This window comes from Quercus lobata, chromosome 3 (genome assembly GCF_001633185.2).
Source record: "Quercus lobata isolate SW786 chromosome 3, ValleyOak3.0 Primary Assembly, whole genome shotgun sequence".
Classification (NCBI taxonomy): Eukaryota; Viridiplantae; Streptophyta; class Magnoliopsida; order Fagales; family Fagaceae; genus Quercus; species Quercus lobata.
Window position 1 is genome coordinate 10412002 of NC_044906.1, and position 27893 is coordinate 10439894.

A 27893-nucleotide genomic window follows, 5' to 3' on the forward strand; every position below is an offset into this window, starting at 1 on the left:
GTAGTTGGTAAAGACTTGTTCTTGGCCCGAAAAGAGAATGGTGGTGAAACTCATAAAGTGGCAATTACTCACATTCAAAAGGAAGATTGTTGTGTGTGTGCGCGCGCGTGCACATACAAGCGTGAGAGAGAGAGAGAGAGAGAGTAGAAGTCACACTAAAGGAAAAGTAAAGAAATTGAAAATTTGATATAACTTTGTAGAAGTCACACTGTCGTTTTTTACAGACGTCAATTAATTATCCAATAAGGTGTGGAAAAAGAACCATTGTACGTAGAGAGAGAGAGAGTAGAAGTCACACTAAAGGAAAAGTAAAGAAATTGAAAATTTGATATAACTTCGTAGAAGTCACACTATTATTTTTTACAAACGTCAATTAATTATCCAATGAGGTATGGAAAAAGAACCATTGTACACGTATATAGAGAGAGAGAGAGTGAAGTCACACTAAAGGAAAAGTAAATAAATTGAAAATTTGATATAACTTAGTAGAAGTCACACTATTATTTTTTACAAACGTCAATTAATTATCAAATAAGGTATGAAAAAAGAACCATTGTACGGAGAGAGAGAGAGAGAGAGAGAGAGAGAGAGAGAGAGAGAGAGAGAGAGAGAGAGAGAGAGAGAGAGAGAGAGAGAGAGAGAGAGAGATAGAAGTCACACTAAATGAAAAGTAAAGAAATTGAAAATTTGATATAACTTAGTAGAAGTCACACTATTGTTTTTTTACAAACGTCAATTAATTATCCAATAAGGCGTGAAAAAAGAACCATTGTACGTATGTGTTGTCCAAGTTTGATCCCAATACAATCCTTAATAAAATTTCATATATTAATGTTGTACCAAATTGTGTTGGGTATATCGCTATTAGTGGTATTCTCAAATAGAGTGTTAGTACGTAGTTTGTGCTTTCTAACATAAGCTCTCATAGATGGCGTATGATTGATGTGCGGAGTAAAAAAGTCCATACGAAATTAAATGGTAGTTAGTAAAGACTTGTTCTTGGCCCAAAAAGAGAATGGTGGTGAAACCCACAAAGAGGCAATAACTCACATTCAAAAGAAAGATTTTTGTGTGTATGTGTGCGCGCATGAGTGAGAGAGAGAGAGAGAAAGAGAGTAGAAGTCACACTAAAGGAAAAGTAAAGAAATTGAAAATTTGATATAACTTAGTTGGACTAAAATTAACGGAGCATCACCAATAATCTAGCTAAACCCAAAATACTCTCTACAATATAGAGTGAAACCATAAAACATTGCTCTAACAATCTCTCTAAGCATGAAGGGTCACTGTAGATTAGCAATGGAGTTTTTTTTTTCAATAAAAAATTCCAATAGCTAAATATTCTATCAATACTTTCTCTTTCTTCTTTGATTTCATTTAAAGAAAGAATAAAGAATGAATGGAAAAAAAATAATATTTAAATAAGATTGAGAAATAATAGAGAATCTGTTAGAAAATGTATTTGAAAAAATTAGTAGGTAAAAGATAAATATAATTGTTCTTTCTTCAAATAATACAAAAATTTGGAGAAACTGCTGAAGATACTTAGGGGCACATAGGTTGATAAAATCATAATTGTCCAAATTGTACCAAACCAAACAATTAAAATCTCAAATTGATAAACCATACAAAATTCAAGGTTGGTATAAAAAGAATATCGGATTTGCAAGGAAACCAATTAAACAATGAAAAATCGACAATTTTATAGAAAAATATCATTTCAATATATAAAATATTAAAATCTATCTCTAAATAAGTTTTTGAATAATAATATTCTATTACTTTCTGTAGGGTCACAATTTAGAACCCCATACCAGTTGGGCCTAGGCTCTAAATTGTAGGAATTCATTGTCTCAGGGCTTTTTGGACCAGAACCCCATACCAGTTGGGCTTGGGCTCTAAATTGTGACTCTACAGTTTCAATATTTAGTATTTTTGCAAATTTATATTTTTAAATTGGACATCATCTCATATTTTATATTTTATTCTTTTTTAATGTATTTTTGAACTTATTTATGAATAAATTTTAAAAATATATTAATTATTAATCTCATATTGAACAAATAACCTAAAACCTGTAAATCATCATACTATTGTTTTGATGGTTCAATGCTCGGTTTGATTCAATAACTATGGATAAAAGCCATGGGATGCAACATTTCCAATGTTGATCATTTGACTCTGTCTATGAGAATTAAGCAAATGTAATATATATATATAGAGAGAGAGAGAGAGAGAGAGAATAAGTCAAGGCAATTTTCTCTCCTAGGCTAAAATATCTATTTGTTAACATAAAAATAATAATTAAATAATAATATTATCGTACGTACTACAGAGCGTGTCATTTAATTAAATAATTAAATAATAATATTGTTAGTCTCAATTTTGACCATAGAAAACAAAAATCAAATTATGCATGTCATGAGTAGGAAACAAATGTTACTTGCTTGACAAGATCTTTTTTATTCATTATGCAACACTTGGAATGAAATGCGCCGTGGCTCAAAAAGTAGTCGTTTTTTTTGGTAGGTGAGGAAGATAGTATAATCCTGGCCAACTTCTCTCTAGTCTCCATCATATAATAAAATAAAATAAAATGACTTCTCTCTAGTCATCTAGATTTTAGTGCCAATAACACTTTTGCAATGTTAATTAATATAACCAGTGATTGCACGCAATTAAGATTGTGATTTCAAGTCATGTCAAGTTTGAAATCTAGACTTCACGTCACCATTTAAGTGTGTCATATAAATATATACATTTTACATTATATTGACTTCTTAAGACTTGTTACATAATTATTATTTTTTTAAATAAAATTATTTTTATTTAGTCTAAACTTAATAAAAAGTGAAATTCTATCTCTTTAATAATTCCAACTTAAACTCAAACTCATCATTTTAATTTTTTTAAACAAAATTATTTTTATTTAGTCCAAATTTAATAAGGAGTGAAACTCTATCTTTCTAACAAGCTGCTACTTAAACTAAAACTCAAACTTTGATATTACAAGTCTAACTTAAATTCAAACTCAAACATTGATAATTTATCTTTAAATTAGTGAGGTTAATCATGAACACTATAAAAGCAGTGCAAATCCCAAATGTTTTTTTTTTAAGCCGAGTAAAGATACGAACTCTTCTTCTGTTATTTTCTTCTCCTCTATTTTGTTTTAAAAAATTATTTTATGGTTTTTCATGTATTTTTAAAAAGGAATTTTCGTACATGAACCACCAAACTCTCTTTAACCATTTTTTACAAGATAAAAAAAACTTGCAATAATTGAAATTTAAGGTTTCTGTTACTACATATGTCTTTGTTTCACCTCACGATATGAAAAAATGTTAATTTCTTGGGAAAAAACCTTATATATGATATATTAAGAGGAGATATGCCTTTTATTATTTCAACGTAGACTTTGCTCAACATTTTTTAGCATGGGCCACATGCTGATAAGGTTCGTTTAAAGTTTACACCCATTAAAATTTAAAACTTATTGCTTTATAAGTTCGTGTACTTATTTCTTTTTCTTATATTTTTCTTTTGAATAGTCATATATTTTTTGAATTGTTTCAATAACTTATTCTTTAATTATATATCTTTTTTGGCATTTTGAAAGTTTTAACATCTGAATTTATATAGTTACACACACACATATATATTTATATATGAATTTGTAGGCTCTGAATTTTTTGATTTCTTTCAATAGTTATAGTCATGAATTATTCTTTTAAATATAATCTATCTTTCTCTTATATTTTTCTATTGTTTAGTCATATATATTTTGTTTTGTTTCAATTATTGTAACATAAATTAAAGTTATACAAGAGTAAATTAGCAGCTAGCTTAATTAAATAATTAAAGAATAATATTATTAGTCTCGATTTTGACTATAAAAAAATAAAAACAAATTATGCATATCATGAGTAATCAAATATTACTTGCTTGACAAGATCCTTTTTATTCATTTTGCAACACTAAGAATGAATAGTGCTCCCATCGAAAAAAATTATAATAAATAAAATAAAAATAAAAAAAAATAAAAAAAAAAAAGAATATGCACCGTCGCTCAAAAAGTAGCCGTTTTTTACTTGGTAGGTAAGGAAAATAGTATAATCCTGGTCAAACTTCTCTCTAGTCTCCATCAAAAAAATAAAATAAAATAACTTCTCTCTAGTCATCTAGATTTTAGTGTCAATATCAATTTTGCAATGTTAATATGACTAGTGATTGCCACAACTAAAATTTTGATTTCAAGTCCTGGTTTCAAGTTTGAAATTTAGACTTCTTAAGTCACAATTTAGCTGCTGCACATAGCGTGTGTGCTCGTACATACTGTGCACAATAAGAATTACCCATAATAAATAGTTGTATTTCAGCCAAATAAGAAACCTGTAAAGTATTGAGCAGAAGCAATAAGGTCAAGAATTGATTTATTTTTATATACGAAGGTAAAGTATATAAAACATGCTAAAGTCACTTTTTCAAGTTCAAAATCGTGACTTCAAATTACGATTTTAGTTGTTGCATGTAATACGTGCACATATAATTATAGTTGTTACATGTAACTAGTAACAGATCCTGCATGTTATGCATGATAATATTATTAGGGTAGACTCATTAATATAATTCATAATCATATTTTCTTTTATTATAGAGATATTTTCATTTATTATAGAGATAATCACAAACATAATATATATGATTTCTATCGTACCAAAATAAAAACAATATAATTTTTTAGGGGTAGCAATTCGTGTTCGCATGTTGGGTTCATTTTGTGTTAATTCATGAATATCTGAATATATGGGTCAACACTAACCCGACATGTTTATTAAATGAGTCAAGATTCCTCAACCCCAACACGAACTATTTATTAAACGGGTCAGTCATGTTAACTTATTTATTAAATTTTATCAAAATGAAAAAAATATATATTTATGGAAAAAAAAATATTTTTAATATAAAATTCAAAACTAACTAATAACTGCATTACAAATAATCATTCAAACTAAAGCATATCTCAATGTCACAAATGATCAATCACAATATGGAAAAGAAAATAAGCCACAACAACTAATAATTTCATATACTTAGAGTTTGAAAGGTATATTGGTAAAATGTCATTTAATTAAACGGGTCAAACAAATTTCATATGTTAAGCACTAACCCAACTTGTCTATTAAATGGATCAATTGTGTCAACTCAAATATAATATGAACCGATTAAGTCTCAACTCATAACTTACTAATTTTGTGTCGTGTTGTGTCGAGTTCGCAAGTTGTGTCCAATTTTGCCACCCTTACAATCTTTCTCAAGAATTCAAAAGGTAAGTTAGTGAAAATATTAATTTTAATTAAAGTTATTTATAATATTTTGTGTATCATTAAAAAGTATATAAAATTTAGAAATTATTCTTTTAGTTTTAAATTAACAAACTTGCTCAAACCTAATTTTTTCTACCATAGTATTAAAAACACATAGAAATGCATCTAAAAATTAATAAAACTTAACAAAACTACAATTCAAAATAATAATAAAATAAAGAGAAGAATAAAAGATGTGTACCTCTTTTTCCTTAAAAAAAAAAAAAAAAAAAAAAAAAAAAAAAAAAAAAAAAAAAACCAAGAGTACAATTCCAAGGGGGGGTGGAAGTAGAGAATTTTTTTTCAAAAAAAAAAAAGTATTGTGTTAATGCTATTATAATCTAAGGTACTATCCAATCCAACATGTGAAAACTCAATAGATAAATAAATAATTTTAAACACAAAATTGAATTTGTTTTCTTTAAAATCTCAAAGAATGCACTAGTATGATAAGGAAGATGAAGAACAATATAAAATATTCATAAATGCTTAAAACAATTACTCAAGCATCTAAGAAAATTATATAATAAAGACATGACAATTTGCTACTAATTTGTTAAACAAAATATTTACAAATAGTAAAAGGAAACTGCACAAAGACCATTATCTTCAACTGCACTAATTGTTCTACATTTGCACTAACTATTCTACATCAACTTGTCCAGACTATCTTGTTGTTTTCCAAATAAAGTAAAACTAGATAACAACACAAAATATGACAAATTAATAATGATTTTTCCCCAAATCAGATCAACAACAAACATCATTCATTGATAGTATTTAGTGTTGTGAATAAAATGATAAATAAAAATTTGCATCAAGAAACACATATCAATTAGTCAATAATATGACAATAAGAGTTACAAAGTACAAACCTCTAGTAGAAGATCCTCCTATGGTTAGTGTAGGGACAAAGTTTGGAGCCCAAGCCCAAATGTATGGAATCCTGATCCAAAAAGCCCAATACAATGAATTTTGTAGAGTATGGGTCAAAGAACTAGATTTAGATGAATTGAGCAACGGCTTGCATGGAGTTAAGAAGCAATCAAACACGAACAAAAGCTATTATGATCAAAGGACCTTCCGTCCCAGGAGACCAGAATTTAACGTATAAATACAGATCACCATATTAGGGTTATTTAGCATGCTACAGTATTCTCTCTCACTCCTTTTCTGCCCCTACTTCTTGGGGGCTCTTCCACATTATATAGGTCCTTCCTGATCATCTGGACCTTACACTTGTTGATCATCTGGATCCCCACTTGAGTATCCATCCCATCAGACATCCCTTTCAGCCTTTTGTGAGTTGCGACAGCCAAGGCAACACTGTTCAGGGGTCTTCTCCACATTAATGCGGCCAGAAAAGTAGCTGCAGTGCATTTAATGTGGTGGTGGCAACTTTTCCTTAAATATTTTGAGTTTTCTTCCCTCTCACGTGTTCAAGGGGTACACTTCAACTGCTTGAGTATACACTTGGTCTACATTTGTCGTGTTCGAGAAGGAGTTCCTCCTCGGACCATCTTCCCTTTGTCTCCTATTGATGAGATTTGTAACGTAGATCATCTAAGTCGTATTTTCCTCCTCGAACAAGGCCTAAGGCCCAATACATTATTTTGGGCCCTAGCCCCCACAATAACCCCTCAAAATTACGATTTTTCCGTTCCATCCGAGGGGAAAAGTGGGGTTTTGATTTTTTAAGAGATAGGACCAATTAATTTTTGGTTCACACGTGCGGGAGTGGTTACTTCTGACGCGTTGTAGATTATGAGGCGGTATTAATTGCTCTAGGAGGTTTTGTGTTCCCACTTCTAGAGACGTGCGTCAAGTTGAAGAATTCAAAGTCCGATTGCAAGCGCTTGACCTGACTAAGGTATTCCTGCATTCTTACATCTCTGGCTTCCAACTCACCCTTCACCTGGCCTACAACCAGTCTGGAATCTGAGAACACTTCTAATGCCTTCCCTCCCATTTTCTACACCATGGCCATTCCTTGTAATAGAGTTTCATATTCGGCTTCATTGTTTGTAGCCGAGAATCCTAGTCTCAATGACTTTTCTATGGTAATCTTCTCAGGGGATATTAGAACCAGCCCTACGCCGAATCTCCTTTGGTTTGCCGCGCCATCAACATACACTTTCCAACGTGAGGCTCTTTGGGCAAAGATTGTGCCAACCGATTTTCCATCCATATTTTCCTTCTTTGCTATTGCTTCTATTAGGGGTTCAGCAAATTCGGCTATTAAATCAGCGAGAACTTGGCCCTTGACAGAGGTCCGAGGCATGTATTTAATATCGAAAGCCCCTAGAAGCGTGCTCCACATGGCAATTCTTCCTGTGTAATCGGCACTCCGGAGTACACTCCTGAGAGGAAGCTGAGTTAGAACAACGACTGTGTGTGCTTGGAAATAGTGAGGGAGTTTCTGTGTAGTATGCACTACTACCAAAATCGCCTTCTCCAATGGTAAGTAACGCACCTCGGCCTCATGTAACGATTTACTCACATAGTAAACTGGCTGTTGTATGCCATCGTCGATCTGTATTAACACCAAGCTCACAGCGTGAGGGGCCACCACGATGTAGGCGAACAGAACTTCGTCGGCCTCAGGGCTAGACATGATGGGTGGCCATGACAGGTACTCTTTAAGTTGCTGGAAGGCTAAGACACAGTCCTCAGACCACTCAAATCCTTTCCATTTGTTCATTAGGAAGTAGAAAGGCCGACATTGGTCCACAGATCGGGAAATAAACAGATTCAAAGCCGCGATCATTCTAATGAGTTTATGGATTTCTTTTAGGTTTCGAGGAGCTTGTAAATTGTGAATTGCTTTAATCTAATCTGGGCTCACCTCAATTCCCCTGTGAGTTACCATATAGCCCAAAAATTTGCCAGACCCGACACTGAATGAGCACTTAGAGGCATTGAAACGCAATTTGTGTTTTCTTAAGATGCCAAAAATGACTCTGTGATCTCTCACATGCTTGGATACCACTTTACTCTTTATTACCATGTCGTCTATGTAGACTTCAACACTCTTGCCCAGTTGCAGTTCAAACATTCTAGTTATCATCCTTTGGTAGGTAGACCCTGCATTCTTCAAACCGAAAGGTATCACTTTGTAATGGTAGTTTCCGATAGGAGTCATGAATGCTGTTTTCTCTTGATCTCCCGGGGCTAGTGGTATTTGATGATAATCCTAAAAGGCATCCAAGAAGCTCATTCGAGGGTGGCCTACAGTTGCATCTACCAACTGGTCTATCAGAGGCATTAGGAACGGGTCTTTTGGGCACGCCCTATTCAAGTTTGTGAAATCTACGCAAACTCACCACTTCCCACTCTTCTTTTTTACCACCACTGTATTCGCCAACCATTCGGGGTAGAAGACTTCTTTGATAGCCCCTGCCTTTTTTAGCTTTGTTACTTCGTCTCTAACAGCGTTGGCATGCTCTTTTGACAGGTGTCGGGGTGGTTGCTTTTTGGGAATGGAGGATGGGTTAACGTTTAGGTAGTGGCAAATGAAACTCGGATCAACCCTTGGGGCCTCGTAGGCGTCCCATGCAAACACGTCAACATTTTCTCTAAGAAACCCAATCAACTCTTCTTTCTCTCGGAGGGGCAGTTCTGAGCCAACTTGAAAGAATTTCTCTGGATCGTCGTCAACAATAACCCTTTCTAGAATTTTGCATTTCACCTCTTCAGCTGGCTCATCAACAGGTATTGCCGAGGTGGTTGATTGCTATAAGTCCTTTCTTATAAAGGCGAGGACTCTACATTGGATTGGCGTGAGATGGCAGCCACCATGCATTGTCTAGCCATGGCCTGATTTCCTACAATCTCCTCCACTCGGCCCTCCAACAGGTATTTCACCTTTTGTGAAGTGTAGAAGAAACGGCTCCTAGGGCGTGGAGCCAAGGTCTGGCCACTATGGCTATGTAGGGCGAATAGGCGTTGACCACAATGAAGTCCACCTCGACCACGACTGAACCAATCTATATGAGCAATCTGATCTGTCCCTTTGGTGGTAACAGTTTTCCCTTCGAAACTCACCAAAGGGGAATCATACGCCGTTAGGTCTTCAGGCTTTAGGTTCAGCCCCCTCTACAGATCAGGGTACATTACTTCCATAGCACTGCCCTGATCTACCAGTACTCTCTTCACGTCAAACCCCCTAATCCTGAGTGTAATTACCAGAGTATCATCGTGGGGTTGGATAGTTCCAATCTTATCCTTGTCTGAGAATCCTAGCACAGATAAGGCTCCCTTCTTAGACCTTTTGAATTCCCGATCGTTGTCCTCGGTGGAGAGTCGAGCCATAGACATTACTCTGGAGGGAAAAGGGTCGGTTCTTCCTAGTGCAGCAAGGATGACATTTATCGTGCCCATAGGAGGTATTAAAGATATGTCTCTCTGGGGCTCTTGGTTTGTCTGACCCAGATGACCACTGGAAGGATGTAAAAGGTGCCACAATTTCCCTTCTTGGACCAACTAATTTAGGTGGTTCCATAGGTTCCTGCAGTCTTCAGTAGTATGTTCGTAGTCTTGGTGGTACTGACAATACAGACTCTGGTTACGCTTTGAGGAGTCTCCGGCCATCTTATTCGGCCACTTGAAAAACGACTCATTCTTAACTTTCTCCAAAACCTGTTGTACCAGTTCTCTGAATACGGCGTTAACCGTTTGCGTGTTGGCTAATCTAGATTGCCCTGCAAAATCTCTCCTCGGATGGTTATTGTTATATTGTTCCGACCTGAAATCATTCCTCTTGTGGGGGATGATCTTCTCCTTTCCTTTCCCTTGCAATTGGTCCTCTTCCACCCTTTTGTATTTGTCAATCCAGTCCATAAGTTGACGGACACTGGTAATAGGCTTACCAGTCAGGGATTTCCTCAAACAATGCTCGGTGGGGAGACCACTTTTAAACGTGCTGATGGCGACGTCGTCATAGTTACCGTCCATCTCATTGTACATTTTCCAATATCTGTCCGAGTATGCTTTTAAAGTTTCTCCTTCACGCATGGACAATGACAACAATGAACTCAGAGGCAGAGAAACCCTGCTATTCGTAATGAAAAAAAAGCCAAAGGCTTGGGTGAGCTGCTTGTAAGAATTTATGGAGTCCATTTTCAAACTGTTGAACCACCTCATCGCCACAGGTTCTAGGCTGGACAAGAAAACCTTGTACATCAAAACCTAGTTTTCCTCATCCAGGTAGTTGGTTTCCCCATAGGCTTGAGTCCGTGGACCATGCAATGCCCTGGTTCTGTCCAAAACCTAGTTTTCTCTTTGTGTGGGATCTTGGCTTTAGAGGAGTTAGCTCCTCAGCCAAGCCCCTAGAGTTTATCCATACGGTTAACGTTACCAAGTGCCTAGCTTGCTCTTTACGGGGGACCTTGGCTTTAAGGGAGTTAGCTCCTCAACCCAGCCCCTAGTCAAGAAACGCAGTCCCTAACAGAGCTTTATACTAGAACTCTATAACCAACGGTTAGATATATCGAAGAGACTCTATCGACCCACCTCCTATACCAACACACAAGCCTTCCCCACAGATGGCGCCAATTGTAAGGACGCGATTTGGTGACGAACCTAAACAGTGTCGGGTTCGCACGTGAAAAGGCCCTTAACAATATCATTTGTAGAGCGTGGGTTTGGAAGGCTAGGCCTTGGTCGACAGGCGGTGGGTTTTTTGCGGTATTCATACAAGTTTCGGTTTTCCTTCACCCCTGGAGTCTTTCTCCTGGAGGTGGGCTGGGAGGCTCTGGTTTTTGGCCATTTTTCCCAACCCCTCCTTTTAGGTTACTTGTTTTTTCCTTTTATATTCGCTTGCGTTCATTGTCCTTCGTCCACGTATAGGGTCAACCTTTCCAAGATTGATACTTGTCCCATCAACCCATATTCAAAGTCGTTGGGGGTGGTTGTAAAAGCCAAAGAATGCGCCTCTGTCAGGTTCAGAGCATTGAATGGCAGTAAGGGCAGCTTTCCCTGGATATTTTAGATCTTTCTTCCTAGTTTCAATCCTATACCGTTTTTACCCTTCTTTCAGGGGGGACTTTGGGTCTGCCGAGGACTGAGCTGTCCTCAGCGGTATCCATAGGCTATTTTGTCGAGCTTGGGCCGTAGCCCTCCTCGGCTTGGGCCTTCGGATTCTCCCCAAGTAGATGGGCCTGGCCCATAAATCATTTGGGCCCCACAATGACAAATCAAGTAATGAAAGAAAGTAGCATTTGATTTACAATTATAGCAATTGTGTTTATCTAAAATGTTATCAACAAATTCTAAAATCAATAGACACTTCATCTAATCCTTTTTTTTAATTTAAATTATATTATCATGTGTAACAAAAAAACAACATAGTACACGTAAAAATAAAGTATTAGATGAAGATTTTGGATAAACATACATCCTATGTTAATTCTTCTTCTCTTATAATTCCTAAAATGATTAGAAATCTAATTTCCACACAATTGAAAATTCTCTCACTCTCCATCAAATTGCGGAAATTTTGTTAGATTTTTTTTTAAAAATAGACATTTTTTTTTGTTCTTATTTTCTTCTCCTATAATTTCTAAGTTGATAATTTGATTACAATCCAAATTTTTCATCTAATCATTTTCTTATTATAATTTATAAGTTGATAAACAATATCAATTTGATTACAATCCAAAATCTTCAACTTATCCTTATTTTTTAATTTAAATTATATTATTACACGTAAATAAAAAATAAAATAAAATAAAATAAGCAACGTTGTACACTTTAAAAAAATCAGCAAGGTAGTACACGTAAAATAAAAAAATAAAATAAAATAAAAAACAAAAAAAAAAAACAGCAACTACTCTTAGTATCTAAATAAAACACTAAATTCTTTGAATTTCCTCTTGCCACTTTTTTTAAGATTTAGACTTCAGCTTTACACTGCCACAAATTAGACTGACATTAGACTTTTTATTCATATCAATTTCTTCAATGTGGAGTGTATATATACTAAATAATTTATAATGAATGTGTACTATACGGTTCTTTTTCTTTAAACTTCTCTTCTTCTACCTACAACCTTTTAGGCATGTATTTGTTTGCTCTAATTTTTTTTCATTAAATTGAATAGGTTTTGTGTATTTTTTTGTTTTTTGTTTAACCTAATTTGCCTATAATTTATACAATTTATATGATTATGGTTTGAGAATTAATCATTAAATATGCTTCGGCATATTTTATAAATTATTTTTTGTTTTATGACATGGGTTCTAATGGTGATATGTTTCTTTCATCCTCTCAATTTTGATTTGAAGAAAAATCTTCTTTTTAGCTTACAATTAAGCATATTTTGATATAAATTTGATTATAAATTGTTCATAACAATTTGATTTTTATTTTTCCTGATTGAAATAGTTTTGGCTAACTATTAGAGTTGTACACTTTGATCTATAAAAGAAGTCAATCTATCCATTTAGTTTTTATTTTTATTTTTTTATCAATCATTAAATATGGTTTGACATGATTTTTTATCAATCATAAAATTTTATAATAAAGAACAATGACAAACAAGAACAAGGATATAGTGTACAAAGAAGTATTCAACAATCTCCCAAAGATACAAAATTCTCAATAGATGAGCACAATTGGTAGGTTACAAAATAATAATTTTATTAGGTGTTATCATTTTATATTTGATAATTATTATACCAAATTTTTTTCCTTTTTTTATTATAATAATTATTTGAGAGATTATTGTTTATCAAATAAAATGTATATTCTATAAGTTTATGATAAAATCGTGCAACGCACGGGCCTTTAACTAAAAAAGAATTAAATTTTTAGAATTTTAAAGAACTAAAAAAGAATAGTATACTACCAGGACTCTAATTTATTCTTAGATTAACATTATTTTTTATTTTTTAGGATATATTTCTTAAATGAAGGGATAATATTTAACATACAAAAATTTAATTTAGAAATATTTATCATCTAATTAACATTATTTTTTATTTGTTAGGATATATTTCTTAAATTAGGGGATAATATTTAACATACAAAAATTTAATTTAGATAATATTTATCATCTAAATTTTCCAAAATTTAATATTATTAAATTAATATTATTTTATCACAATATAAGGCTACAAAACTTGATTATTAAGGGATAAGCACAATCCAAATTCTTAAAGAGGTGATTAATATAATCTATCCCAAGGAACAATATATATCTCCAATAATTTGATAATATCTAAGTTGATGGCACTTAAAAATATATATAAATAAATATATATATATATATATATATAAATTCATTATAGCTATCAATCACTTTCTCCTTCTCTCTTTTTTTTTATTATTTTATTTTAAATTTTTTATATGTTATGTTATGTTGAATCAACTTTTTTTTTTTCCCCCATTCTATTCATGACCTTTTTTTTTAATTCCAATTTTTATGGGATAAAAACAAACACAATGATTAGATATCTTTAATTTCAATATGGTTTAAATGAATTATATTTCAAGTGGAACTCTACCAATATATATAACCCTATATATCCTTTTTGAAGTAAAGCTTATTTCAATATGTGAATGCCTAAATCCCATGACAATGTAGGTATGCATTCTTTCTTCTTTTATTATTACTATTTTCATTTTGTTTATTTTCTTTAGTGTTATTATTGGTTTTTTGTCTTCATGTGATTTTAATTAATGAATTCAAAACATTCAAAAACATTGTCAAGTTTCTAAAGGCTCCTTCTTTGTTTTTGTATTTTGTTTTTATTAAATTGATTAGGTTTTGTGTATTGGTTGCCTTTTGTTTAAACTAATTTTCTTGGCTTTGATCTAATTTATATGCTTAGGGTTAGGGTCTTAGAATTAATGATTAAATATGGTTAGAATTAATAGATTAATTTTAACAATTTTCTTATTTGATTTTTATGTTACATCAAATGATCAAGATGTTCTACACATGTATTCTTGAATTATCAATTTTAATTTTAATTTATAATATTATCAAGATTATATTAATTATAGAGTTGTCAATTTTTGGTACATTTTTTTAAAATAATTATCAATTTAACAATTTGGAATTATCAATTTAATTTAGTTTTAGGAAGAAACCCTTATTTTAGTAAGATAATTATTTACACTTGATAATTTTTTCTTTTAAGTTTATTGAATCTATTAAAATATATAATTATTTATACATTTATTTTATAAGTTTTTTCATAAAACCGTGCAACGCACAGGCCTATAACTAGTGAATATGTAAAGTTAAAACCACGTAAAATGAATTCGTAAAGCCAATATATTTATATATTTAATATTGTAAAAAAATAAATATGAAAAGGATGAATGATGTGGCCAATGACATGGTGGATGAGGTGGCTCAATAGGAGTGTAGCAACAGTAAATATTACGCTTCAACTTTTAGGTATATACTAGTATTATTTCCGTGTAATACATGGCTTAATTAAAATTATATATAAATGAATTGAAAGTATACTAATAATTTGTGAGTCATTTTAAAATACATAAATAAAATTTTACTTAAAGTAAATTATCTGTCTCAAGGAGTCACATGACAAAACAAAATTAAGAGAAGATATTTTAGTACCTTTCTTGAGTAACTTCATTATCATCTCAACAACAACAACAACAATGATAATAATAGTTTCACCAAAACTATTTATATCATCCTGTTCTTGTTTAATATTTTCCTTTTTTTTTTTTCTAAAGCACACATATTACCATTTTGTGCATCTATTAGTTTATGGATCTAACTTTTATAATTATATATATATATATATATAGAGAGAGAGAGAGAGAGAGATGGTCTCTTTCTTTTAATTAGTATATATAATTAGATGTTTTTCCAAAAAAAAAACATACATAATTAGATAATTATAAAACGGTTTTTTTAAAATAAAAAAATAATTTCTGTAATATTTATGTGTTTCAAATGTAAGTGATTTAAAAAAAATAAATAATAATTGTTTCAATTTTATAATTACATTGTTCGTTATCAAATGGTAAAATGTGAAAGTAAATAGCAATATATATATATTAGTAAATAACATATACACACACCATCACTTTTAAAAGTAGTAAAAAAAAATATTGTAACATACCTTTAATTTAGGATTAAATATATTACCACATATTAGATGTGATGTGTTATGAAATGATTACTACTTGCCATGTGGCACCATGTTCCACATCATTCTAAATAGATAGAAGATTATGCCACTTATCATCGTTGTGTGTATCCACCAGTTATGGGATCCGACTTTTATATTATACTAGCAATGGGCCCGTGTGATACGCAAATAATACTGTAAGCTGCTATGTAAAAAGATTATATAGAATTTTCAAAATATTTTAAAGTAATAACATGACATAGTGTTGCGATAATATGAAGATGTTTTTGTTTAATTAATGATGTAATATAAACTTAAGGAGATAAAGAATTTAGAATATAGAGTAAATGTCATATAAATTAGATATTAGTTATTATGTGATGTAACTCATAGGTTGATTCTTTGTTTAATCATTTTTTTTCCTGCAATGCATTGGAGTTACTATAAATTTTTTGTAATATCATGTTAATGTTTATTTGGCTTATGGAAATATCTTAGAAAATTTATGATATGTCATGTTAATGTTATTGAAGTATGATAGTGGTGTCCAGCAACGAGCTACATGTTTGGATTGAATCCATCCCTGAAGATATAGCTCCCCTTGTTACGCGAGATTATGTGTAATCTTTTCTAGGTTCTTATCAAAAAAACATGGCCTCCGGGTGTGGATTCTCACCCAAAAAAAAAAAAATGAGAGAGAGAGAGAAAAAGAAAAAGAAAAAAGAAAGAGGTATGATAGTGGTATGTTAAACACTAAGTGAAAATAGTAATGACCTAATAATATAATTTTATTACTGTCCAAAATATGTAAAGAAGTGAAGTGGAAAGTTGAACAAAAAATTACTCTAACAAATCACCACATAGTAGAACTGCATAATCTCCCACATGAGATTTTTGCTTTCTTTTATAAATTTTTTTTTATAAAAAAACATATAAAATAGAGGCATTGGGGTTGTAATCCGTGACTCCCTGGGCTATCCTATAGTTGCAATTTCCCAGCAGTTCTCATGCAGATACCTGGCAGCAGAAATAGGGACCATGGCGGCAACAAGAGTACTCGAATTTGCTTTGGAGATTGGAATAACGGATGCAGTGATGGAAGGGGAATCTTTGCTCGTTACTCAAGCCTTGGTAGCTCATACAAACTCTCTGGCTCCTCTTGGTTATTTGATAACTGATGCAATGTTTTTATCTAATAATTTTAATGAATTACATTACTTTCATATAAAGAGAGAAGGTAATAAGGATGTACACAGCCTTGCCCGGCATGCAAAACATATTGTGGAATTTGTTGTGTGGATGGAGACTGTTCATCTTCCCTCTTTTTCTGTTTTCCAGGCTAATTTAGCCTTAATACAGTAATGCTATATCCTCTGAAGCTTCTTTCTAAAAAAAAAAATTTCTGTTTTCCAGGCTAATTTAGCCTTAATACAGTAATGCTATATCCTCTGAAGCTTCTTTCTAAAAAAAAAAAAAAGAGAAGTATACATGACATGCTAACATAATGGCTGCCAATTATTTATTTTTACATCCATCATCATTAATATGACATTTGCATCACTAGCAAATCATCACTCCTTGGGCTTTATGGATCTTGTTTGGTTAAAAAGAAGAACCATAATAATAAAGTTCGTCAAAAGATTTTATTGCGAGTGAAATCTCATATTGAATAAGAATGACAAAAGAGGGCTGTTAATATAACATAATTGGATGTTTGGGCCCAAACTCATAGGTCTAAATTTTTTGGGCTAAGTGGTATACTTACATGTTATATTAACTACTCAATTAGAGGCTCTTTAAGGTATTAGCTCCCCAAATTCAGATCATAACACCCTTAATTAAGGCATATGTTATATAATCATCACTCAACCTCCAAGAGCAACTACTCAATTTGAAGGGAAATTAAATAATCTCCCCAAATTCTTATCAGAACACCCTTAACTAAGGCATATCTAATATAATCATCACTTAACCTTCAATTCGGGCTCTCTAGGTGAGTACAATTTTATAATATCTTTCAAAAAATATGGCGCACACCTTAGTAAGTAAAGTCAAGAAAAATATGTTGTGTTCCGTGACATAAATTTCCTACCCAGCTAAATCTTCCCCCACATCAAACTATGAAACAAAACTGTTTCGAGCCATGCATCTACATGTGGAAGAAACCAAGAATTACCAAAAACCTTTTTAGTAAAATTATTAAAAAATTACTCTGATTCAATAAATTAACACATAATAACTGAAAACCTTGTCAAAAATTCCTTTTTGCAATGATGGGACTTTCTCTCTCTTTTTTCCCCTATTCTTTGAAGAAAGTTGTTTGCTAGTCATATGACATATATTGTGTTAATATAAGACTAGCAAATGCTAGTCTTATTGTGTTAATATTTTAAATTTACCCTAATATGTAATTTATATATGTATCTCTAATAACAATTTAGGGGTTCAAATCTCACCTCCTAGGTTGTAACCAGGGAAATTTCAAGATGGTTTTTTTTTTTCTCAACAAATTCAAAATATTGAGTAGTTTACAAAAGCTTTTCTAAAATATTAAATTATTTTCAAGATTTATTGTTTTCTCTATTTTTTTTCAATCCTCCTATACCTACTAGGCTCGACTGGTGTAGGTATTTTTCACATGAATTAAAGGAATGTCAAATGGTAAGAAACTTTAAGATCCTAGAAAACCTAAAGTCTTATACCTGACATCCAAAAAAAGACATTTTGGTGCACGGGTTGAAGAAAACTTAGGCTTTGATTTGCACTGGTTTGGTGCATGGTAATAGCCTCCTAAAAGCCTTTTGAGTCATGCTTATAATATAATATGTCTTTTATATGTTTGCATGTAGTGCACGAAAACTTAAACAGCATGAGTTTTAATGGCACACACCAAATTTTGAATTCCCAATCAAACATTAGTCAAGGAGCTTGTTAAAAAGTCTTCTATCGATAAACTTGGATAGTTGTCAAATAGTTGTTGCAAAAACATGATCGATCAGTCAAACATCGATCGAAGGGCAGTAAAAATCCTGAATAATATCTTCTTTTGAGTTGCATCATAAACTCGGATTTTGATTTTTGACACTCATGCAAAGTCATGGAATTTGTCATCTCTAAAACCTATCAGAATCATTTATCTTTATTATTTTCTTAAGAAGAAAAAAGGCACAAACTTCATATGGTGTAGCCTTCTCAATAGCACTACTTATAAATCATTTCCATAACTAAAAAAATCAGTCAATTGATAATTTGTTTCGGTATACATACAATGAAAACATTTAAGGGTTTTTATTTTGATAGGTGAATTATAGAGAGGGTCAAGTTAGACCCAATCCACTTTTCAGGTTACAACACTACCTTATTTTTCTAAAAGTCTTGACTTCTTTGGAATCATTAAGGAAATTTTTAAATAATTCAATTTAGGTCTATCTTAGGGAGTTAATACTTTCATATGTAATATTAATATATATTTGATACTGATTGATCTGTAATATAACTTAGTGTATATATATTATAAAATAAACTATTATTAGAGTATGTGCTCTGCACATGGAAACTTTTTAGTGATCATATATCTTAGTAGGAACCATGGGTTGGCAGGCATGCAAGGGTTCCTTCCAATTTTTTTTTTTTTAATTTTTCTTGTTCTTGTGTGTCATCTACAGGATTACAACAGAATTAAACAGGGCCTACCTTACCCTGTTACCCACTATGCATACCAGTCCTCAACCATGTTATGAGTTGGACAAAATCATTAATAAGTTAAATGTATGTAGCATCAGTGTCATAGTACTCATGAATGGGGAATGGTCCAGGCATCAAATTCATGCCAGAGTTTGGGCCACAAGGATGAGGTAATTTTATATTTTTGGGAGCTTCTCCTGGCAGCAACAACACCCTTGAACTTTTATCCCCAAAAAAAAAAAAAATCCTTAAACCAATCATAAAGGCAGTGCTTTTTGTTTTTGGTGGTAAAGCAGTGTGTATTTTCTTTTTAAACAGAAGGAACAGCATATTCCTCAAACAACTTTAAGATCTACCCAATTCTGTACACAACCCCATTGTTGTGGGTTCTTCACACCACTTTCATACACAAACAATAATCTCTCCATCTAAAAGAAACCAGAGTAAAAATGAAAAAATAAAAATTGAAGAACCAACTTTTTACTACCTCCACCAACCCTCCCTCTCTCTCTCTCTCTCTCTCTCTCTCTCCAATGCCCAGGTAGGCAAACCCAAGAATTCAATGAGTTGGAAAAATTGTAAGAATTACCCTCACTTCATATAATCCCTTTAGATCCTTAAAATGATCGCTTGTTTGATTATGTGCGCTGGTACCCTCTGCTGTTCGATCTTGAATCAGGGTTATCACTCCGATCAGTGTCAGAAAATTCCTTCTGGGACTCGATCTCCATGCTGCCCCCCTGATTTCTTCGGTGCCTTCGATCCTGAAAAGTGGAGGGACAAAGCTTATAATTTAAAACTTGGTCAGGGACCATCTGTCTGATATAAAGTTTCCCCTTAACAAAGGGGTCAGAATCAGATGTCCAGCATTTGATATGCATTGAAAGGGGGACATGATAAACCATCAAGGAAATTCAGCATTGATCATATGAGCAGAGGAAAGTAAAATTATTTAAAGCAACAGGGAACAAAATGTGAGATGAATAGAAAGTGGTTGGTGTAGGTAGCTTGGCGACTTGAAATGTCAAAAAGAAGAGTGGCTGTCAACCATAGATTTATAGAGTGAAATTACATTTCCATGGCATTAAATTAAGACAAATATAATTTATAACAATAATTGAAAAGAATTTGATGACTTCGATTCAACATAAAAAAAGGGGAAAATTTTAATGAATGGGAGGGGCCAGGGATGGGGGAGGGGTAATAAAAATAAAAATAAAAAAAAGAAGCAGCTTACTAGAAAGACAGAACTAGTCTGTTTGATCATGCAAATAGAAAAGACTCAAACACTGGAAAATGTGTGCAGATTTCAACATAGGACTGCACCAGCAATCAAATCTGATATTACTAAAGTTACAAAAAGATATAAATATATCGTTCATGCTATTGAGGAAAATTCAGAAACTAACCTCTCTTGGTATGGGATACTCTTCAGATTCAAGCATGCGGACAACCTGGCTCATCTTAGGTCTTTTCTCAGAATCTGGATCAACACACCTCAAAGCAGTCAAAAGAGCACGTTTAAGGGCTCTTGTTGATGGCCTGGCTTCAATATTTGGGTCTACCACTTCTTCTGATCGCCTGCTTCCAACCATCATTTTCAGCCAGTCGACCAGATTTACCTGCAAGTATTGCAACTCACATCATATAAAGCGTCAAAATCTCATTGGACCAAATAAAAATTACAAGTAAGACAAATGTTTTAAAGCCCAAAGTAGACTGTTAACCTGTCCTAATTCAAGTGACCTACTGACCCTTTGAAAGTTTTGAACATTTGCTGAAACAGTTCAGGCCTTACGTTACCAACCCATTTCATTTTCAAAACAAAATAACATGAAGATGTAGAAAATGTTGACTCAGAGGATTGAATATCAACATTTGAGCAGAAGATTTTAAATGCAAACAACTTTTTTTTAGGAGGACTAATGTTAGACATCAAGAACTTTATAGTATACGTCGCTCTTATAAAAGAAAAGCAGAAATCTAATAAATCTTTCCTTTTAAAGGCCAAAGAGATACATAGCAAAACTCTGTTCCATATTATCATACAAAGAAGCTTTCTAATTGTCTTGAAGATAGGATCAAGGATGAAGACAATGAAAAAACATCAAAAGATAGGCTGTTATGGTTTGTCGGAAAAAATGGGAGGAATTTTAAGGTTTATAACAAAGCATGTCACAGGCTTGAAACACTGTCATTAGCCTACGAGCCTGCATATAATTTTAAGTGTCACAAATAGGAAAGGTACTAAAGAGAGTCTTAAAAGCATAAAGTTGTATTACATGCAGACTCTTTTAATGGCATCCCCTTTCCATTTAAAATAATGGAAACTTTTGTATAGAAAGACAGTAACAGGGTAGGCATTGAGGTGCTTCCCATGGCTATAACAGCCTATTAACAGGCAATTCAAAATAATAGAAGGGGAGCAACACATTCACACCAGCAGTTGGAGGCCATGGTAGTTCCTGCAGTAGTTACAAGACAGGTGGGGGGTCTTGCCAAGGCTGCATATGATAGAAACCATTTCCAGTATAACAACAATTGACTCCAATTGTGCAGGATTTATAATTGAATGCCAATGTGACTCTAAAAGGTTATCAGGTATAGAGATTATCCTCTTTGATAGAAACTCATGTACACAGGTAGAAGAAAGTGTCTTGCTTTTTAACATTTAACATTTGAAAAATAAGAACTACAAGGATTCATTCCACGGGCTGACTTTACTCTAAAGGTCAACAAAAAATCAGAATTAAGCTTAGTTTTCCATGTCTGCCAGCCCAGAAACAAGAAGAACAATAACAAAAAACCATAAAACAAAAAAACAAAAAACAAAACAAAACCAAAATGCAACATGGAGTTAAAACCAACTATAAGGAGACAGGTAAAAGAAGGCCTTAGGTTGCCCTGAAACAAGTTGCATTCCTGATATATAAAGAGAGATCCAAATCATGAAATCTCAACTTATAATTTATCACTATCCACAAATCAGTGACTATTACTAAAAAGAAACATGAATCAAGCTCCTGTATGATTCCTGTATAAAAACAATTCAGTCTTTTGAGCAGTTAAAACTTAAAAGACATATATACTAGTGAAAAATATTTCATTCCATACCTCATGGGCAGGACGACCATAGTCCACTGGATCTCTTCCAGTAATCGCTTCTAAGAGCAGAACCCCGAAGCTGTAAACATCACTCTTTTCATTCAAAAGGCCAGTATTTGCATATTCAGGAGCAACGTATCTGCACAGTTTTTAGAGAAGCAGAGAAGGTGAGGAAACGAATACAAAAATGATTACTCCAACACAAACAGTCTAGAATTAAATTGAAACATTCTTAATAAAATGGAAATAAGATTTTATGGACTTGAAGAATTATTTACCCAAAAGTTCCCATAACTCGAGTTGTGACATGACTTTTTCCAGCACCCAGCAACTTGGCCAGACCAAAATCAGATACCTTGGCATTGAATTCATCATCAATCAATATGTTGCTTGACTTGATATCTCGATGCACCACTTTTGGCTCAATGGCCTCGTGCAAGTAGGCAAGACTGCAACAAGCACATCACATTAAATGGGAACTAGAATGCCTAAAAAGGATGTGAATGAATTGACTTACGCTTTAGCCGTGCCAAGAAGAACCTTCACTCGGGCCTCCCAAGTAAGATATCCATGTTGACGCATTGCTCCATGAAGCCACTGCTCTAAGTTTCCATTGTTGACATACTCATAAACCAACATCCTGAAATTTTACCAGTATGGATTTATTAAATCCTTTGTTGAAGCTATCTCTCACATATCAAACCTACAAAAGATTTTTTTTCTTTGCCTAATATCTAGTAACTAGTACTTGAATATCTTACTTTTGTGGTAACTGATTTGGATTGCTGATAAAAATATTTAGTAAAAACTGAAACACAATGTAAAAGAAAACAACAGTACCTGTGAGTCCCTTCAATGCAGTACCCCAAAAGACGAACCAAATTCTTATGACGCACATGACCTATAGCTTCAACTTCCACTCTAAATTCTTTCTCTGCTTGGCCCCTGGAGTAAAGAAGTTTAAAGAGTTCAACTTTAGCCAAAGTCACATTAACAAGAAAAAGAAATTCATAAATAAATCCAGGAAATCAATAATCATATTTAAACTCACAGATTGTTAAGGATCTTTTTAACTGCTACTGGAGTCCCATTAATCAACTGCCCTCGGTAAACAACTCCGTAACCCCCCTCACCAAGAACGTTATCCTTAGCAAATCGGTTTGTAGCAAGATCAAGATCCCTTAGCGTAAACCAGTGGCCCCAACCTAAGTGAGAGAATTCAGGCAAGCCAGATAGAGGGGAAGGAGCGGTAATAGGATACGATGAGGAAGGCTTATACACAGTAACCTTACCAGAATCATCACCAGATTGAGACCCGCCGCCATCTTTCTCTAAATGATGAAATGAACCTGACTGGCTGCTATTGTCTCCATTCTTCACCTTCCCCATACCCAGATGGACTAAAACCTTATCTGATTCTTTCTCATTGGATTTATCATGAATGGTGAGAAGAATACCATCACGAGGAACAAATTCTTCTGCTGATACTTGCTCCACTCGTACTTCCTTAATTTCCTTTGAAACAGTTGGGATTTGGGTAAGAGGAATGTTGTCCCTAGCTCTCCTCGATTTCTTCCTTGAAGTAAGACACATTGACAGCACAGAGAGGATAATTACGATAAATAACCCGACTGCAATCCCAATTACTTCCCAGACCTTAAGATCAAAAATGGCAGTTTTCTTTGATAATTCAGCATTAAGATCCGTGGCCATCTTTACAGATGTTCCAATGCCTACAGAATTTAGCAAAAAGAGATATGACAAATGCAAAATTCATCAATGCAGAACCTCATTTTCAGATTGACTCTCTTACACCATTTACATAACCATATTAAAATCTTGAACTCCTTTTCTAATCTTAGGCAATCATCCACAAGGTGATAAAGTCTACTAATCCTACTATGTCTTTGTTAGTATTTCAAGATATTTTTACTAATCCACACAAAACTAGTAATAAACAGAAGAGAACATGTTACAGCCACAGAAACAAATAAGAATCTGAAGGATCATGAAGAACAAACATCAAAATAACAACCTGAATTGATGCATTTCAATTAACAAATTCTTAGATCATAGTCCACAATGCAAACAGAAGATATAACAATGATTAGACCACTTCTAACATCACACAATTGGACAAATTCAAGCATATAAACAGAAACTTTTTTTCAACTATTACAGCCACAAACAGTCCCAAAAAAAAAAGATGAAGCATTAAAAAATAACAACAGCCACAAAATAGAATGAGAAGCAGAGCATTTCAAGTTCTTACCTTCCTATGATGGAAGGGAAGTAATCACCAAATGCCAGCTTCAAAAAAGTTCAGATCTTTGAAACCCCTTCACCATATTTCTGTAATTCAACAAATCTCAGATCTCTGACCAAACAAACCCCAATCAAGTAGAACCCATATAGTAAAAACCCAGATCAACCCACTTACCAAAAAAACCAGTTATATAGCCCAAATGAGTTTATTTCCTATCTGGGTTTTTTTTTTTTTCTGTGGAAGCAAAAATGTGAAAGTGTGAATTTAAGCTGAAATGGAGCTTTCTGACACCAGAAGCACAGAGAAGCTTTCTTTATAATATAAACACCAATAGAAGAATGACAAAGAAAACTGTCCTCTGCTCTGCTGCTTGTTGTTGCAGAGAGTAGAGTAAAAGGACATGAGAGAATTCAGAAAAAAGTGGTGGGGGATAATAATAAGAAGAAGAGGAAGGGGTGGAGTTATCAGTGGTAGGTGATGGGTTTAGATGCCCTTCCAACACATATACATACAGTAAAAGAGAAGCATGGAATTCTGTAAGTGTAAGGTCATCTTGATTTGTTATGAACATGACTGATTATCAGTAATTAAATTGACTACTATCTTTTTCTGTTTTTTTTTTTTAATTTTCTTTTTTAACTTTTTGTTTTTTGGTTTTAGTTTGGGTAAAGTGTAATCTAGTGAAAGAAATATTAACAATTGTAAACACTTCTATTGGTTTTGTTTTTAGTTGGGGGGGTTTTTCTTTTTCTTTTGCTTTTGTTCTTTTTTTTATTTTGTGGGAATAAAGGTTTGTGTGGAGTGGAATTTTTAATGTATTAGTTGGTCAAACATCCTAATTAAGACAAACAAAGTGATGATTACGATGTAGAAGAGGTTAGTAATGTGGGATTAGTGGAATTTTAGAAGAGGTTAGTACTATTTTGGTGGTCAAATGAACAAAGATGATTACAGATTACAATGTGGAGAATTACAATACAAATTTTTAATGTCATTGGGAGATGAAACTGTGGTTTTTTTTTTGAACTTTTTAAGACTTTTTAAATCCTTTCACACATAGTAGTGATTAGCTCATCAAGAATTTTTGTCTAAGAAAAACAAAAAAAACCCTTTGGTGAAGTTTAAGTGTTCTTCACTCACATGTGATTATGAGAGTTTTTTTTTTTTTTTTTTTTTGGAGAATCAGAGTGAGTTTAAAAACTCTTTTAGAAGTTTGGTTTTACTTGTAGAAAAAATTACCACTTAAAATCAGCAAAAGTTCACATCACCAATTTTAATTAAGTGCACCAAATTCAATTGTCTGAAATAGTCCTCCTAACTCAAATCAACTTGGCAAAGAAAAAATGGACCCCTTTTAATAAAGGTTAGCATTAGGTAATGACTTACTATTATTCAATTTAAATTCAGTGAACTTTATTTGAGAAAAGGGAAAATAAAAAGGCAAATTGGATGAAGAAACAGTAAATGTATCTGTTCAACTAAGCCAACTTCTACTGCAACTGATCCACATCCACTTACATGAGAACAATAACATGTTGGGAATTGGGTAAAACCATATTGGTGGTGACAAATGCATTACCATTCACTAGAATTTTTTTTTTTTTTTAAAGGAAAAGGAAAATAAAAAATCCATGCAAATTGGGCAATTATATGTCATCCAACTAAGCCAACATCTAGTACAACTGGTCCACTTTTACAACTGTATCATGGTACATAAGACCCTTTTTGTTGATGACAATTAACCAGTAAGTGCGTACAAGTCACTGGACTGCAGAGTAAATACATACAAACCACTGTCCCCAAATGAAAAATAAAATAAAAATAAAAATCTAGTGCCACAATAATTATACATTTTTTTGTCATAATTATAACGTGATAAAATATGATTGGTGGATAAAAAAAATGGTAAGTCTTTATATAAATAATAAGCAATTAATCACATTCTGTTACATTATAGTTGTAGCATAAAATTATGGAATAATTTATGGTCTTATAACCCGTCATCCAAAATTCATTACATCCTTCTATCAAACTTTTGGTGTCCCTTCAACACCAAATTGGGTAAAGTACCTTTAAATTAAATTGAATAAAGCCTATCTCACTCTTTAAATGGATTTGATTACTGACTAGCAACCAAGGGTTATTTTGCTAAGCAGTAAGTTTGCACTTTATACAGTCAAACAGCCAATAACATTTTTTATATGTCTATGTGTGTATATAGAGCACATTAAATTAAATTGAATGTTATTGGCTAACGTAACTAGCAAGTATAATCAAGTACTCCTATGTTTTTGCCAACTGTATATATACTCAACTAGCCAATAAGATAGTTACCATTTGCTTTATACTCTTGTGGTAACACGGGGATAGAATTCAATGGAAACTATCAATGCCATAAAAGTTGATGAAGCAGACTACTAGCATCAAGGGTTATTACTGAAGATGTCTAGATGAAGTCTTATCCACTCAAAATTATTTTGTTGAATGCTTTTTGGCGTTCAATGTTTGAGTAGCATGACACAGTACAAGAATTTCTCAAACTTAATGTCACGTAGAAAGTTCAAAGTTCAGACAGATTAATATAGGAGCTCCTTCACATTATCAAATTTTTTTTTATATAAAATTTTAACTTATGATATCTGCTTCTGATAATTATGTTTATTATCATCAGACTAAAACAACAATTAATTTTGGTATAGAAAATTATTGAACGTCAAATCTCTTATTCAACCATCAGAGACTTTACTAATTGAATTAACTGAAACTACTTAATAATAACAATATACTTTAGTCATGACCATTATATTCTTTTTTTTTTCTTTTTTTTCTTTTCTTTTTTTTTTACAAAAGGGAATATTAATATTGGCCACAGCTGGTTTGGAGTGGCCGAGGCCCTATAGGCCCCATATATATATATATATATATATATATATAGCCTAAGTCCATAGAGTGGCTGCACCTATTATGCTCACTTGTCAATTATAATGGTAACAACTTTAATGCCCATTACCTATCATTGTCATGTAAAGGATTTTGACAAAAACTTTCTAGATTGGAGTACTATACATGTCTGAAAATTGGATAAGAATTAAATTAATTACTTAATTAAATAATAACTCCCTTTTTTGATGATTTCTTGGGCATTTTTGTTTTATAAAAAATTTCAGGAAATGGTTATCATTTGGTCTCAATTTTAAGAAATGGCATAGCAAAGATGCTCATTGCTCACCAACATCACACACACTTCATCTTTGGCCTCATCTTATTATGTGAGGCAAATTCATGAAAAACCACGGACTGAGGTCTTTTAGGTAAGCTAAAAGTAATCAATGTGTCTATCAAATAGCTATCCTCTAAATG

General features: G+C 32.8%; 3 protein-coding genes across 5 annotated transcripts; all 3 read right to left on the reverse strand.

Moving 5' to 3' along the window:
* Positions 1–7338: 7338 nt before the first annotated feature.
* Positions 7339–9683, reverse strand: LOC115980302. Its single transcript, XM_031102565.1, has 5 exons — positions 9552–9683; positions 9195–9461; positions 8713–9099; positions 8212–8559; positions 7339–8013 (listed from the first exon to the last, which is right to left on the reverse strand). Exons 1-5 carry the CDS (start codon positions 9681–9683, stop codon positions 7339–7341), a joined length of 1809 nt encoding a protein of 602 aa, XP_030958425.1.
* A 165-nt stretch (positions 9684–9848) lies between these two features.
* LOC115980303 lies at positions 9849–10484 on the reverse strand. The gene has a single exon (XM_031102566.1). The coding sequence runs from the start codon at positions 10482–10484 to the stop codon at positions 9849–9851; it is 636 nt and encodes a 211-aa protein (XP_030958426.1).
* Positions 10485–19410: 8926 nt separating this feature from the next.
* On the reverse strand, positions 19411–25099 carry LOC115979963 (probable receptor-like protein kinase At5g18500). Of its 3 annotated transcripts, none has more exons than XM_031102092.1 (9): positions 24540–25099; positions 23560–24000; positions 23319–23472; positions 23108–23212; positions 22785–22907; positions 22546–22716; positions 22277–22406; positions 20572–20784; positions 19411–19926 (listed from the first exon to the last, which is right to left on the reverse strand). In XM_031102092.1, exons 2-9 carry the CDS (start codon positions 23978–23980, stop codon positions 19801–19803), a joined length of 1443 nt encoding a protein of 480 aa, XP_030957952.1. In that variant the 5' UTR covers positions 23981–24000; positions 24540–25099; the 3' UTR covers positions 19411–19800. The 3 variants fall into 3 exon arrangements, with proteins under 3 accessions (XP_030957952.1, XP_030957951.1, XP_030957949.1); XM_031102091.1 differs by having other exon boundaries at positions 23319–24000; positions 24540–24619; positions 24708–25073; XM_031102089.1 differs by having other exon boundaries at positions 23319–24000.
* Positions 25100–27893: the final 2794 nt, after the last annotated feature.

Coding starts and splice junctions, on each gene's coding strand:
- LOC115980302 (XM_031102565.1), bottom strand. CDS start 9,683: ATGTCTATGGCTCGACTCTCCACCGAGGACAACGATCGGGAATTCAAA. Junction 8,560..8,712: donor GGTTGGCGAATACAGTGGTG/GTAAAAAAGAAG, acceptor GATGCCTTTTAG/GATTATCATCAAATACCACT. Junction 8,014..8,211: donor TAACTCACAGGGGAATTGAG/GTGAGCCCAGAT, acceptor TTAGCCTTCCAG/CAACTTAAAGAGTACCTGTC.
- LOC115980303 (XM_031102566.1), bottom strand. CDS start 10,484: ATGGACTCCATAAATTCTTACAAGCAGCTCACCCAAGCCTTTGGCTTT.
- LOC115979963 (XM_031102089.1), bottom strand. CDS start 23,980: ATGGCCACGGATCTTAATGCTGAATTATCAAAGAAAACTGCCATTTTT. Junction 23,213..23,318: donor AAAAAGATCCTTAACAATCT/GTGAGTTTAAAT, acceptor TCTTTACTCCAG/GGGCCAAGCAGAGAAAGAAT. Junction 22,717..22,784: donor CTTCTTGGCACGGCTAAAGC/GTAAGTCAATTC, acceptor TGCTTGTTGCAG/TCTTGCCTACTTGCACGAGG.